Source organism: Bidens hawaiensis, unplaced genomic scaffold, assembly GCF_021521415.1.
Source record: "Bidens hawaiensis isolate Kalapana, Puna unplaced genomic scaffold, B.hawaiensis_p1.1 tig00047580_1, whole genome shotgun sequence".
NCBI classification, from domain to species: Eukaryota; Viridiplantae; Streptophyta; class Magnoliopsida; order Asterales; family Asteraceae; genus Bidens; species Bidens hawaiensis.
Window position 1 is genome coordinate 34852 of NW_027506044.1, and position 15902 is coordinate 50753.

Here is a 15902-nt window from a genome sequence, read left to right on the forward strand (position 1 = left end):
GTCGAGCCGGGGTTTCACCGGAAGCGGCCTCTTTATCACTATGGGGTAGAGGTAAGGCTGTCAACATCTTACCATTCTCAGACCCTTGCATAGCTTTGCTATTGGTGAGATATGACGTGTTCACCATCACATAATTGACGTATTTTCCTTACATTTCAGGATTAAATACTTGGATAATTATTATCCGAGAAGTTTTCCAAATAAATTAATATTTTATTATAACAAAAGTTTCCATTTGTTCGTTTGGGTTTCCATTCGTTCATTTGAAAAGTGTCGATTCTGTTTTCACTAAACGGGGCTAGCCGCGACTGGTGGGCTTTTGTTTTCACTAAACAAGGTTATCTGAGACTATTGGGATGGCTAAGGAGGTGAGTCCATCATTCTAGTCTTGTTTTACTCGTTGTGGCTTCCATTTGTTCGTTAGGTCTTCCATTCGTTAGTTGAAAAAGTGTCGTTTCTGTTTTCATTGAATTGGGCTAGCCGCGACTGGTGGGCTTTTGTTTTCACTAAACGGGGCTATCTGGGACTCTTGGGATGACTAAGGAGGTGATTCCCTTATTCTAGTATTGTGTTTACTTGTTGTGGATTCCATTTGTTTGCTAGGGCCTCCATTCGTTCGCTGGAAAAGTGTCGCTCCTGTTTTCACTGAATTGAGCTAGAACTCGACAAATTAAATCATTTTTTAAACCAACCCATTACGACTCGACATCATTATGATAGGTCCGCATTCTACTCGAACTTGTACCGACCGGAACCTAATTAACTATTTTTTTTTTGTATCGACTCGTTTGGACATAAGTTGGTTGCAACCACACTTAACTAATCCCACTCGAAGATATTTTCATTTCATGCACATTGCGTTTGCGTCAGATCAACGGTAAGCATTCAAGCTCAATTCATCCAAATTATTCAAATACAATTTATTATTATTATTATTATTATTATTATTATCAACACTGATCATCGTTCTGTTAGGGTTTGTTAGACATTGAATATGAGTAATAATTCGATATCGTTAGGCCACGGTTTGCTTCTGCATCAAATCAAAGCCAATGCTAATGGATACACGCTTTTTCAAGCTCAACCGGTTTCTCAGATACGCAGGTTTTCATTATTATTATTATGTAATGATTATTCCCGTGGTCAGAGATTGAGTATCCGGAAATCGAATTCGCCGCGTGTGGTGTCTGCGTCTACACAAGCAGTTTTAGCCACTGATCCATCTTCTAAGGTAGTTATTATTATTATTATTAATTGTTCAGGATTTATGATTATGTAGTGAATTAGTGATTATGATAAGTAACATAAAACAGAATAAACCTCATGCTTCTTTGAAGATGTGTACGTAAATATAGAGAGATACATGCATTGTATCTCAACTAGGCTCGTTTCGAGCTATTTTTCTAAAGCTTGAGCTCGGATCGTGAGTTGTTTTTTCAAGCTCGAGCTCGGCTCGTTTTTTCAAGTCGTGTGGTGTCTGCGTCTACACAAGCAGTTTTAGCCACTAATCTGTTTTCTAAGGTTATTATTATTATTATTATTAATTTTTCAGGATTTATGATTATGTAGTGAACTAGTGATGAGTTTGACATGTTTAGTGTAAATACTGTGTAGCATTGTTATCTGTTGTTTATGTAAAGTAACCTTACATAGAAATAAACTTGATGTATATTTGAAGAAGATGTGTATGTATATGTAGAGAGAGATACGTGCATTGGAGTTTATTAGGAATGTTAATGAGCTGCACCGAGCGCGAGCTCAACTAGGCTTGAGCTCGAGCTCGAGGTCGGTTCGTTTTGAGCTAATTTTCTAAAGCTTGAGCTCGGACTGTGAGTTGTTTATTCAAGCTCGAGCTTGGATAGTTTATTATTATTTATTAATTAATTTATATACGTTTTTCAGTTAACTTTATATACTTTGAGAAAAATCTTAAATGAGCGTAAGCTCGGCTCGAGCTCGTGTAGTACCTTAAACGAGCCAAAGCTCATCTGTGCAGTGTGAAACTAATGCTTAGAAGTCCAAAAGAGGTCAAACTTAACAATATACAAGGCTCCTTAGGGCTTCACGAGCCTATACGGGCTTCCCATACAACCTCGAGCTTGGGCTTGTGCTTGGTAACTAAATGAGGTTTATTTAAAGCTAAGGCTCGGTTTGAGCTTGAAAAAGCTCGGCTCGTTTCGAGCTTTTAAACGATCTAAGATCAAGTAGCTAGCGAGCAGCTTGGCTTGTTTGCTAGATCATATAAACTGTTTATATGATCTAGCTAGCCTTATACTACCAGTTAAATCATGAACATATCACCAATTCTACAAAGACATTTTCTAGCTGAATTTGGTAAAGGAATGTGCTGCTGTAGGCTGTAGCTGGAAAGGTTAATGTGAGATTTGAGAAAAATGTGATTTCATAGCACTCAGAAGATTTTTTTTTTTAGGATGTGATTTGATTGCTTACAGTACATTACTAGGTTAATGCCCTGCTTGGGTGCGCGCATATAATGTGTATATGTGTGAACTCTCAGGTGGGCTAAAGTGAAATTGCACTAATTTTGACGTTATTTTACTAATCTCGTGAAAATAACGTTAAAAGTCTGAAGGTTAATCAGGTATCATGTGGTAGCGTTGATAGCCAAAAGACAAGGGTACATGCACCAATCGGCCGGTGTCCCAATGGTTGAGTGTTATGTGCATTATGTCCAAGGCTTGATGCAAAACTACCATCGAGCTGGGGGTCTCACCGGAAGCAACCTCTCTATTCCTACGGGGTAGAGGTAAGGCTGTCTACATCTTACCCTCCTCAGACCCTACCATAGCTTTGCTATTGGTGGGATATACTGAGTACGATGATGATGATGATGAGTACATTACTAGGTTGCTTCAGGGGTGTTTGGGTTTGCTTTTTAAGCAACTTAATAAACTTACAGAAAACAACCTCTGTTTCACTCTTAAGAGTAAACTTGTAACTTTTAATAAGAATTAAGAAAAATACTCAGATTGAAATACTCAGATTAGCATAATCACTTTAGCAGATAAGGTGTTTAAAGAAGCAATTCCAAACACCCCTGCCCTAAAGATCATATTATAGGATTAGACCCATAGAAAAGTTTGCTCTTTCTTTTTATCCTCTTAGGTTCTTTAGATCCTCATTTTTCATTATCTTCTGAGACTTTTTCTGCATTATGTTTGAGGTAAAGATAATGCAGTAGGTAACATTTTTTAAACTCAGGCCAAAAGGATACCTTAATATATAATCATCTTTTTCTAATCTAAATGAAAATCATGTTTGTTGGGATTGCTCTCTAACATTCATGAACTCTAATCTACCTATATTGTCCTATCGAGCCTTTTCCAGTTAAACTATAGATACAACTACTATTATGTTGAAATATTTTACCTTGAGACATATAATAGTAATTAAGATGAACGGATTTGATAAATTCTTATTTCTGTTACAGGTGGGAGGGAGGTTCAAATTGCAAGGAGATATTGAGATGCAGGTATCTGCTGATTATGAAACAATGACTATATACTTGTTATATTTTCACTGTTTGAATGAATATTAGATTTCATAGATTTCCATGTACTGAAACAAGAATCCATTCTTAATTTTTACAGGTTGATGTACAAATTTCTTCTGTTGCCCTACTAGAAATCCAGATTACTAATGGTACTGACGGTCTATATTTACATTGGGGCGGTACACGGAATAGAAACGAGTAGGTCGTTTTATGTGAACGTAGTTCTTGGTTTTATCATGTGTTGACGCAGTATTTATTTAAATGTTTCCTTAATATTATCCATTTTTATTATTTTGTTGTTTTTCAGGAAGTGGGTACTTCCCAGCCGCTGTCCTGAAGGGACTAAAGTATTCAACAACGAAGCTCTTAGAACCCCCTTTGTGAAAGTAGGTTACAACTAAAATATGGATGATGTATTCGCTCTCATTACCTTTGTGAAAGTAGGTTACAACTAAAATATGGATGATGTATTCGCTCTCGTTTATATCAATTTGACAAAAAAACATACTGGAATGTTGTAAAATTATTACAATTTGACAAATACATCTTAGTATTTTGCATCAAATCATTACTTTTTTGATAAACTGTTGTACGGTTATTTTGTCCTTCAATGTTTATAAAGGAGTTTTTGTAATCAGGCATGTTTTTGGTATAAACCAGACCAGATACATTCTTGAATAGCCTGTAAAGTAGTTTCAATACATGGGTGGCCTTCACATACATTATTCCATTATATATATGAATTACACAATGCTATATGCTTGGTGATATTTTATTCTGATTGGTATGATGAATGACATCTATCTGTTATTTTCTTATAGTCTGGTTCCAATTCCTTCCTGAAAGTAGAGATCAATGATCCTGCAATTGAAGGTATAGAGTTCCTAGTAGTTGATGAAAGGCAGGATAGATGGTAAGTTTCTTTTATGAGGTTTGTAGGATTTGAAGCTCATATTAGACTTTACAGTTTACTTTACATCATATTTCATGAACCACAATCCAAATTAGGTACAAAGATAATGGTCAAAACTTTTATGTGAAGTTGCCTCCAAGAGAGAAGCTAGTTTCAAACGTTGGAGTTCCTGAAGACCTCGTACAAATTCAAGCATATTTGAGATGGGAGAGAAATGGGAAACAGACGTACACCCCTGAACAAGAAAAGGTTGGTTATTTATTACAGCTTACAGATTTCTAATATCTATGAATCTAGAATTATCAGTGTGTAGTAAACTAAAGCACACATATAATTAGTTTGAATTATATGAAAAAACTAAAATGTCATTAGTGCTGGCTCAAATTTCCCAATGATCTGTTTAGACACATTCTTGAAATGACCATTTCCAAACCTGTTTTGATCAGTTACACAACCCGCCCATTTTATTACCTCTACTCCCTACTTCCTATCTTTTGTTTTCTTTGTTTTGTGCTTTTAACTAACTTGAAGTATTGTAACAGAAAGAATTTGAAGAAGCAAGAAAAGAGTTGCAAAAGGAACTTGAAAAGGGTAATTCTCTTGATGGCATACGAAAGAAAATTACCAAAGGAGAGATAAAAACAAAGGTTCTAAATAAGTTCGTGAAAAAGAAGCTCACTCCTGAAAGAATTAACCGGAAAAAGAGGGATGTAATGCAACTTCTCAAGAAACCTACTCCAGTCTCTGCGAAGGATAAAATCTCTATAAAACAAAAAGATTTGTCTGCACTCCAAATTTTCTCTAAAGCAATAGAAGAACAAAGTGACACTAATATTCTGAACAAAAAGACGTACAGACTTGGTGATAAACAGCTTTTGGTAAGATCACTTATTCACTTTGTTTTATTGGTGTCACCATCAAGGAATGCAGTTTCATTATAATATTTTCATGCTCTAAAAACTTTCTCGCTGTCTCTTAAGGTACTTGTAACAAATGATTCAAGTAAAACCAGAGTTCATTTGGCAACGGACGTGGAGGGCCCACTCACTCTTCACTGGGCATTGTCAGAGAAAGCTGGGGAGTGGCTGGTAAGTTCCATAGGTTTCTTTGTGATTAATATTTCTACCAGGTAGATAAAATGTGATGAGGGTCGCATGTAAGTTTTTGCGGGGCCTATGCAAAAATGATCTAATTAATAAGCAACGCCTTAAAAATATAAATCATATAAAAGATGTCATCACTGACGTTACTTCACAAGTGGTTAAAGAAACACAACTGACACTATCCAGACACCACTGACGTGCCTGCCGCCCATATGACATGCAAATATGGTCATTCATATGGGTCTTATGACAGGAGAAAAATGGTCATGTGGGTTAAATGCAAATCACACGACCATATAACCTCTTTTGACTGACACAGAAATAACTGATGTGACCACTGACAAAGTCATGTCTCGCATGACCACATGGCCTGGATGACATCATACGGCCCGTATGTTGTACAGCAGGCTGGTGTACAATTTTGGAGGTGGTGTTTGTATAGTAGCACACATTTGTAGATAGTAAATACATTTTTTTAGTAACTTGAGTTTGGAAAAGCTTCTCTACTAAAGGCAACAATTACAAAAATAGTCCATAAAATTCTACATGCAAGAACTGCTTTAGGAAAACAATCTAAATGTTTAATAAACTAAATAATATTGACAGTTCCCATCTTTTCAATAGGCTCATACTACTGATAACTTATTATGTACATATTGCAGGTACCACCTGCAGATTTGTTACCTGTAGGTTCCATTTCCTTGGATAAGGCTGCTGAAACACAGTTTTCTACAATCTCTGTTGATTGTAACCAGGTTTGCCAATAGAAAGTTGGTCTGATTCCCTTTTTGATAACTTTTGACTAAAGTTAATGGTCTACTTTTATTATTTTAATTACTATTTGCAATGTTACATTTTACAGATACAAACGTTCGAATTAAACATCGAGGACGGTGTTTTTGTGGGCATGCCATTTGTTCTTCGTCATGGTGAAAATTGGGTTAAGGATAATGATTCAGATTTTTATGTTGAGCTCACTGAATCCAAGAAGATAATAAAGGTTTCTCTCTTGCTTATTTTAAATCAAGAATTTCTTTACTTCATTTTTTTAATTACTGTCTCGTATTTTACCTTATGAAGGATGCTGGTGACGGCAAGGGTACTGCGAAGGACTTGTTAGACAAAATAGCATCACTGGAAAGTGTGGCAGAACAGTCTTTTATGCACAGGTTTTTCACTTGAAATTTCTTTTAATAACATGAGCAAGAGGATTGATGAGCTGTATTAAATTGAAATGAATATCTTCTTGCTTGTTATCTTAGATTCTAGTCACTAATGATAATCATGTGTTCTGCCTGCTCATTTCAGATTTAACATTGCAGCAGATTTGATTGAAGAAGCCAAAGATGCTGAGGATTTAGGTCTTGCAGGAATTCTTGTGTGGATGCGGTTTATGGCCACAAGACAACTAGTTTGGAATAAAAACTACTGTGTAAAGCCACGGTAAATCTTGTAGGCTCATACATGAGGTTATTTCTGGATATTTTTATCCCTGTCTTGCTTATGGGCTACCAGTTTTGGTGAAACCACAATATTATTTACAACTAGGGACCGTCAATGGATCTGAATATCTTACCCATGAGTCCATAATCCAGCTGAATGGATTGCGATCTGACCTATGACCCAACTAACTAAAAGGTATAAAAACAAAGGGCAAGTTCCATGGAATCAATTTTGAATAGTACCTTGCTAGTCTACATAATTTGCTGAATAATAAAATTTATCCGTTGGGTCATGTAAATGGATTGGTGGGATCAGATCTAGATCAAGAGTTTAAGACCCAACCCTAAAGTTTCACATGATTTTCATTTCTATGTTTGGTGCAGTGAGATTAGCCAAGCTCAAGACCGGCTCATAGACAAGATTCAAAATGTTTATAAAAGCTATCCACAATATAGTGAACTTTTGCGTACGATCATGTCGAGCGTTGGGCATGGAGGTGAAGGGGATGTTGGACAACGAATCCGTGATGAAATCCTGGTTATTCAGGTATACGTAAGTTCTTTGGGGGGTGTTTGATTTATGGGTATGGGTATGGGTATGGGTATGGATCTGATGGAATGAGGTGGATGCCCATAAAATGGAGAATTCTTCATAAACATATAAAATTTTGGGTTTTTTAATTTATACCCATTCATCAAAACCCATACCCTTAACCTTTTACCTCATCAAAATTGCATAAACATAAAGGCTAAAGTTTGAATATTTTGGCCAAGTGTAGAAAAACAATAAGTGCAAGGGAGGAATGATGGAGGAATGGCATCAGAAGTTGCATAATAACACAAGCCCTGATGATGTTGTGATCTGTGAGGTATAGAACATGCCAAGCTGATTTTTTTGTTGTTGTTGGGCATATTTGTCCTGTTATAATCGTTATACCTTTTTTTTGTACATTTAAGTCCTTAAAAGATGGCTATTTGTCCCGTCTGGTTCGTTATAGCGCATTTTAATGACGAGCCAAGCCGAACGCCCCGAACGGGACAACTTTCTCAACTAGTCCACATAATGATCCAAACGGGACAAAACTGTCTTACAATCACTAAACCCGTAAAACGGGACAATATCGAGTGTACATTGATCGAGTGTACATTGTTAATGTATCTAAAAACTTATCTTTAGAACTTATTATTATTTTTATAATCAGAAACAATGACCTATTACTTGTTCTGTTGCAGGCACTAATTAATTATATAAAAAGTGACTTGGACATTAGTGTATACTGGGACACACTGAATTCAAATGGAATAACAAAAGAACGACTTCTAAGTTATGATCGGGCGATTCACAATGAGCCAAACTTCACAAAAGATCAAAAAGAGGGCCTTTTGCGCGATCTTGGAAACTACTTGAGATCATTAAAGGTGGAAGTTATTTTTTGTTGGGTAAACCCCACGAAATAGAAATGTACTTTACACTTTCTCCATTTTAACAACCAACACTCAGTTGGGCACACAATAGAAATCAACATGCATTCTATGACCTATTTTAGCAACCAAGTTACATTATATTGCCTATTGTATCAACTAATGACCTCTTCAACCTGTAGTATGCCAATTTTTGTTGCCTTTTCAAATAATTGTTGGCATGACATCTTATTTTTGTCATTTTAGTGTATATGTGCCGCGCTACATCTGATGGACATTTAATAGTGAATTTCAAATGTTTCTAAGAAAAAAAACCCCATTTTTTTCATACTTGTAAAGTTAGTTAAAATGAGGTTGGTTACTAAAGTCCATAATAAACTGTAATTTGGTTTCTAATTTGTGCTTCATTTAAAGTAGTTTACTAAAATTGGGAAACAAATGTAAAATTTTATTTTATTTCCTGCAGTCTGCCCCCTTTTCTTTTATCCATTTTTATCTTTGTACTATCTTTAGTAGACTCTAAAAAACTTCTGTCCTAATGTCCTCTTTATGCAGGCAGTTCATTCAGGTGCAGATCTTGAGTCTGCAATTTCAAACTGCATAGGCTATATATCTGAGGTAGGTGTCAGCATCTAGCCCTTTTTTTAATCAAATAAAAAACTTAAATCATTTATTTATTACTGTTAGGGAAGAGGCATGGTTGGTGTGACAATAAAACCTATATCTGGCTTGCCATCTGGTTTTCCAGTAAGTTTTCTTTCTTAGGATGCATCCACTCTGATCTTTAGGGTCCATTTGGTAATTTCTTGAATTCCAAACTCTTCAACTCACAAAGGTTCATACAGGAATTGCTTCAATTTGTTCTAGAGCATGTTGAAGATAAGAATGTGGAACCCCTTCTTGAGGTACTTGAAATTTTCCAGTATAGAAATCTCCCTCAATTACTTTAAACTAAACTTCTAAAAATATATATATTTCTTTTTAAACCTCTAGGGATTGCTAGAGGTACGCCAGGAACTAAAGCCGTTGCTTTCGAAATCAAATGACCGTCTCAAGGATCTTCTCTTTTTGGATATTGCTCTTGATTCTACCGTAAGGACAGCCATTGAAAGGAGCTATGAGGTGTTAAAGAATGCTAAGCCAGAGGTACCTTAACTAAAAGTTTTTTATTTTTTGTTATGTTTGGTTTGAATATATCAAGCATGACGACTGTCAATACTCCACAGAAAATTATGTATCTCATCACTCTTCTTCTTGAGAACCTCATACTTTCATCAGACAACAATGAAGATCTGATCTATTGCTGGAAGGTAATATCATTAAAGTGTCTAGTCTACATTTATATTTATTTTTAATATTGAAATGAATATTAAATTCATACCATGCATTAATAATCATTTAAAAAAATATTAATACCACAAAGGAGTTTGGTGTAGTGGCAGCACCCCAGGGTTCGAGTCCCTTTGTTGACATATTTTCCCTTCCTTTTACAAGTTTCTTAAAATACCCGCATTCCCCCTGGACTTTTAAGTATCACAAAATGACTAAATAACCACTGAATGAATATAAATCTGTACTTTTGAATTTTACCTTTTCATGTCATATTTTACTTTTACCACAATGACCAATGTTCTTACTTTTATAACTTTTGCTAGTATTGTTATTATTAATAGTGTTATCATTGTTAGTTATGACAGCATCATAAATGTATATTTGAAAAATCAAATTCATCATCATCATCATCATCGTACTCAGTATATCCCACCAATAGCAATGCTATGGTAGGGTCTGAGGAGGGTAAGATGTAGACAGCCTTACCTCTATCCCATAGGGATAGAGAGGCTGCTTCCGGTGAGACCCCCGGCTCGATATGAAAAATCAAATTCAACTACATATATTTCAATTAACAAACAAATAAATAATACCCATCTATATAGATAATTAGATATAGCTAAAAAGGTGTGATGGATATGAGTCTAGACTCACTTTATAATGTTCTTAGTTATTTGCTAGTATAATGTGTGCTGGGCATGATAATGTGTATGTATGTGTATGCATATCAATACAAATGCGTATATATAGACACACACGTACACATACATTCATATGTAATACAATAATCTGTGTATTTGTTCTGAAGGGATGGAACCGAGCACTAACCATGGCGAAAAATGGAGAAAGTGATTGGGCATTGTTTGCAAAATCGGTCCTTGATAGAACTCGACTTGCACTTGCTAGCAAAGGGGAGTTGTACCACCAACTGTTGCAACCTTCTGCTGAGTACCTTGGAGCACTGCTTGGAATAGATCAGTGGGCGGTATGATGTTTCTCTAACTAAATTATCACATTATGATTGTTTTTTTCATCATTTGAGATATCATGTAGCTTTTATTTATTACATATCAAAATCTTGTAGGTAAGCATTTTCACAGAGGAAATGATTCGTTCTGGATCAGCTGCTTCTTTATCCTCACTGGTTAATAGAATCGACCCAATTCTCCGCAGTGTAGCTAATCTGGGGAGGTTGGTCTTCTTGCCATTTGTTTAAGTTTAGGGTTTTGATTTTGGTGTTTGCGAGTGTTTTTGGTGTTTCTGTGTGTTTAGTGTATGCTCTTAGTGTTTCAACAATTAGATTTGAGCAAAGGCATATAAAAACTAAAAAGGATAATAGGAAACCTAAATTAATACATGCTATCAATTTCAAATCCCATATGAAACGTGCCACATCACCAGAGTTTTGCCATATCAGTTTACCGACTTCAATCACTCAACTTCATGCCATGTGTAATTGAATCATCAATCAATCAACCAAGTAAAAGTTCCTAATGCAATATCACTTCCTGTGGACAGCTGGCAGATTATCAGCCCAGTTGAAGCTGTTGGATATATAGTGGTAGTTGATGAGTTACTTTCTGTTCAAAACAAATCTTATGAAAAACCAACTATTTTGGTGGCAAAAACTGTAAGTGGAGAAGAGGAAATTCCAGATGGTACAGTTGCTGTATTGACACCTGACATGCCAGATGTCCTATCTCATGTTTCTGTTCGTGCAAGAAACAGCAAGGTATGTAAAAAAATTTATTAATATTATTGTAGCAATATTTGTTTTTGAATCATATTAAGTTGTTGATAAATTGTCATTGGTAGGTATGCTTTGCAACATGTTTTGATAATGATATTTTAGATGATCTTCGAGCAAAAGAAGGGAAATTGTTGAACATAAAACCTACATCAGCGGATGTTACTTACAGGTAAATAATATTTAATGGTTTTATATTTATTTTGGAGTTTTGTCCAGCAAGTAATGTAAAACTTCTATTGATCTTCAGATATACTGATTATCTCATTTTCAATAATAGAGGTGGCAAGATGAGCGGGTCGGATGGGTTATGTCACGGGTCAAAGTGGATTTTTTTCAGAATGGGTCAAAAATGTCCTGTTCAGGTTCCCAGACACCCTTACAATTAATAAAAGCAATAACTATTGCAATACATATGATTAAAAAGTATTATAATTACAACAATAAAGATACACTTTTGGCAACTTTTAACCCGGTTGACATGCTCACCTTTTTGCTAATCTTTTTATATGACCTGCCTACTTATAAAACAACCTACATTGACCCCGTCATAGTTAAATAGATTGAAATTGCACCTCTATTAAATGGTTCTATGTATGCATTTTAAATCAAATGAATGCATGTTATAACAAAAGAGCTTACTCTATTTACCTTTTCATTATATGATTCTAGTGAGGTGAAAGAAGAAAATCTAGCACGATCAAACAACCAAGAAGAAGTCGGTCCATCATCAACTGTACAATTGATCAAAAAACAGTTTAATGGCAGATACGCTGTATCGTCTGAGGATTTCACTAGTGAAATGGTAAGGCTTACACTGTCCACATTTACCTTTTTATTTATCTACCAAAATATACGCGCACCTTGTTCCCATCAATAGGACAAACTGCATAAAACAGGAACGGACATTACATTTTTTCATGATTTTTGCAACCGACTTTTTATCAGGCACAAAATAGAAGCCAACTTTCATTGTAGTTTACACCAAGTTATGCAACTCATACTTTGTTCATGTAACAGATCATTTTTCTTGCTGATTTTCTTAAAAGTGTTGACATGGCATCTTATTTGTTATTTTAGTGCATATGTACTGCCACGTAATGTGACATTTTATAAAAAGTTTAAATAAAATTTTGGAATCTTTTGTCTTTGAAACTGGTATTGACTCCACCTTTGGTGGGCCACTAATAGACATGGGTCATATACGTGTTTTATTGTATATGTGGCATCTAATGTGGCTGCTGGCATGGCATCAGCCAGTGCCACATCAGCAATTTAGTGATAAAATCAGTAAAAATGAGGTTGGTTATTAAATTTGGCCACAACTGGTTTATATGTTGCGCTTAACTAAAAGCTGGTTTTTGTTTCTATTTCATGCGATATGCCCTACACAATATATAATTATATACAATCTGTAATTATATCAGAACTGAATTTTGTAACTAACTTTTATAATATTAACAAGGTTGGAGCTAAATCACGTAACATTGCATACCTTAAAGGGAGAGTCCCATCTTTTGTTGGCATCCCTACTTCTGTCGCGTTACCTTTTGGAGTTTTCGAGAAAGTTCTTTCGGATGAGTTAAATCAGGTATTCCATTTATGTATAACTTATATACTCTTAGTTCATTTAGCATTTGTTGAAGTCACTTTGCATTTATGTAAACATCAAAACATATCGTGTAACATTAAACTAAAATCATAGGGAGTATCGGAAAAACTGCAAATTCTGAAAAAACAGTTGGAGGTCGAAGGAACTGATGTCCTTGGAGAGATTCGCAAAACGGTTTTGGATCTTTCTGCACCGTCTCAGCTGGTAATATTTCTTGTTCTTTGAGAAGTTATAATAATAATTAGTTAGTTAATTGTTTTATAAAGGGCAAATATAAGAAAATAGGAACTTACGTTCACTTTTGTCACGACATGGTCGTTGTACTATTCTTTATAAAGGTTTAAAGAACATGCTGTTATGGTCATTTGGTAATTATCTTGATGACATGGCATACTCGTGGTGTCCAGATGGCTTTTTGTTGCTATGGTGGCAAAGGAATATCTTAATTTTCATTATTCTTAGAACGTTTAACAATTGTGTATATCTTTGACGATATTTGTTTTTATTTCCATGAAATCTTTAACGTAATGCTTACATCTTTTAACAATAATATTATTTCCAATCATACATGCATTGCTTCAGGTAGAAGAACTAAAAGTCACAATGCAAAGCTCTGAGATGCCATGGCCCGGTGATGAAGGTGAACAGAGATGGGAACAAGCATGGCTGGCTATAAAAAAGGTTAGGAAAGTTTATATTATTGTATAACTTTTTTATAAATGATTTAACGAATTGGCCAGTTTTCTTATAAATGGTGTTGCAATTTTACCTCTAATTTACTTGTGATGTTTCAGGTTTGGGCTTCAAAATGGAATGAGAGAGCATACTTGAGTACAAAAAAGGTGAAACTTGACCATGAATTTCTTTGTATGGCTGTCCTGGTCCAAGAAATAATAAATGCTGATTATGCATTTGTTATTCATACCACAAATCCGTCATCGGGAGATTCATCAGAAATATATGCTGAGGTAAAACAAATGTAAATATATTTTTTCCTGATTCTATCAACCAACTTTTTACTAAGTGCAAAACAGAAACGGACCAACTTACATTTTATTACGATTTTAGCAACCAAGTTACATTTTATTATCAAACGTAGCAACGAATAGCGTGTCAGGTCAACTTTTTGCCCATTGTTCAAAACTTTTTAACAGAAAAATTAAAAAAAAAGATCATTTTCCAAACTTGTAATTATATGTATTGTATTTTTTTTACACATGCATTTTTTTACAATGTGCGATTCTTTGTTGTGTCGGTGTGTATGGCATCAATGAATGCCGCCTTCGCAATTTTAGGTAAAATCAATAAAAATTGTTAAAATTGTTAATGGATTGTAAGCTGGTTCTTATTTTACACCAAATTTAAAGTTGGCTGCTAAATCAGGTGATGAGCGTAAGTTCGTTTCTATTTCGTTCAGTTTGCACTTTAACACTAGTTTAAAATGTAAAAATGAAATACGCAAAAGGTTAAAGTTGACATTCAATTTACTAAAATTCGCATCAATATTAAATTCTTAAAACTATAGGTTGTAAAGGGACTCGGAGAGACTTTGGTAGGAGCTTACCCGGGTCGTGCTTTGAGTTTCATTTCCAAAAAAGATAATCTTGATTCCCCTAAGGTATACAATACAATACAATATAATACTATACGATGTTTTAATCTGTATTTGTTTTAAATATAACACTGATGTTATTCTCATACATGTTCAAATAATATTCTGATATTTGCAGGTTCTTGGTTACCCTAGCAAGCCCACAGGCCTTTTTATAAGGAGATCGATTATCTTTCGTTCCGATTCCAATGGTGAAGATCTAGAAGGCTATGCCGGTGCAGGGCTTTACGATAGGTCTGCTTATACATGAATCTTTTTTCATCTGATAAGTTGAATATAAAATTATAATCCATTGGACCTTTTTGTTACAGTGTGCCTATGGATGAAGAAGACAAGGTGGTTGTTGACTATTCGTGTGACCCGTTAATCGTTGACCTTGACTTCCAAAAGTCAATCCTCTCGAGCATTGCGCGAGTAGGTGATTGCATTGAAAAGTTATATGGAAGTCCTCAAGACATCGAGGGTGTAGTACGTGACGGGAAAATCTATGTCGTTCAAACAAGACCACAGATGTGATCCTCGTGTTGGTCTTTATAGTATACACAAGTAAATAAAATGTTGTATAGTTATAGTTTAAATGTGTTGTACCACTGTAATTGGATTAATGAAGAAACATGACTATAAACAAAATTTATCCACGATAAAGATGGATTAAAGAAACATCATTCAGTCTGTAGGACTAGTGCAACGGGTCTGTCCTCGGGTTGGTTCATGGGAGGAGGCTTTCTTATCGGTTTCGTTGGGTCTTCCTTTTTTGTTGTGTTTGTTTGGTCTGTCCATGGTCCCTTTTTTCTTTTTTTTTTGGGGGTCGATTTGTTTGGTGCGTCGTCCTATCTAGTTGTTTACCATACAATCTTTTTTATAACATAGCTGTCGTTTAAAGATATCTCGATTACTCAATATTTGGGTTGACTTGGATCACATCAACTCCGAGCCCACCCTCAACAATTTTCTTGCTTACTCTTGATTATGATGTAATATGCATGATAATAAACTCTAATGTGAAAATGAAATATTAGCTCAAAGTCAATTGCACTTGTAATTGGGGGGTTCTCCACTTATGAGTTATGACTAACAAAATAAATAAATAAATAAAATACATAAAGAGAATTTTTTTTTTCTGTTTCTTTGTCTTTGAAGCCTTTTAAGAAAATGCAAAAGCAAGTCTTTTAAGTTACATGCACTTTATAATAAATTCCTACCAT

The 15902-nt window shown here is 35.0% G+C and overlaps 1 protein-coding gene across 1 annotated transcript; it reads left to right on the top strand.

The window, feature by feature from the left end:
* Nucleotides 1-787: 787 nt before the first annotated feature.
* On the top strand, nt 788-15368 carry LOC143616492 (alpha-glucan water dikinase, chloroplastic-like). The gene is made up of 33 exons (XM_077089309.1): nt 788-877; nt 976-1231; nt 3452-3493; nt 3612-3712; nt 3822-3900; nt 4336-4427; nt 4523-4676; nt 4970-5305; nt 5408-5515; nt 6193-6285; nt 6393-6530; nt 6611-6699; nt 6839-6973; nt 7357-7519; nt 7752-7841; nt 8206-8391; nt 8950-9012; nt 9082-9141; nt 9240-9299; nt 9388-9540; nt 9621-9704; nt 10535-10711; nt 10811-10917; nt 11245-11458; nt 11542-11645; nt 12146-12278; nt 12939-13064; nt 13179-13289; nt 13668-13766; nt 13880-14053; nt 14611-14703; nt 14816-14931; nt 15009-15368. The coding sequence occupies exons 2-33, from the start codon at nt 995-997 to the stop codon at nt 15211-15213; spliced, it is 4122 nt and encodes a 1373-aa protein (XP_076945424.1). The 5' UTR covers nt 788-877; nt 976-994; the 3' UTR covers nt 15214-15368.
* The last annotated feature ends 534 nt before the right edge of the window (nt 15369-15902 follow it).

Excerpts from the sequence above, each read along its gene's own strand:
- LOC143616492 (XM_077089309.1), top strand. The coding sequence starts at position 995 with ATGAGTAATAATTCGATATCGTTAGGCCACGGTTTGCTTCTGCATCAA. Across the intron at positions 13,065-13,178 it reads TTTCGGATGAGTTAAATCAG|GGAGTATCGGAAAAACTGCA; the intron begins GTATTCCATTTA and ends CTAAAATCATAG. Across the intron at positions 13,290-13,667 it reads TTTCTGCACCGTCTCAGCTG|GTAGAAGAACTAAAAGTCAC; the intron begins GTAATATTTCTT and ends GCATTGCTTCAG.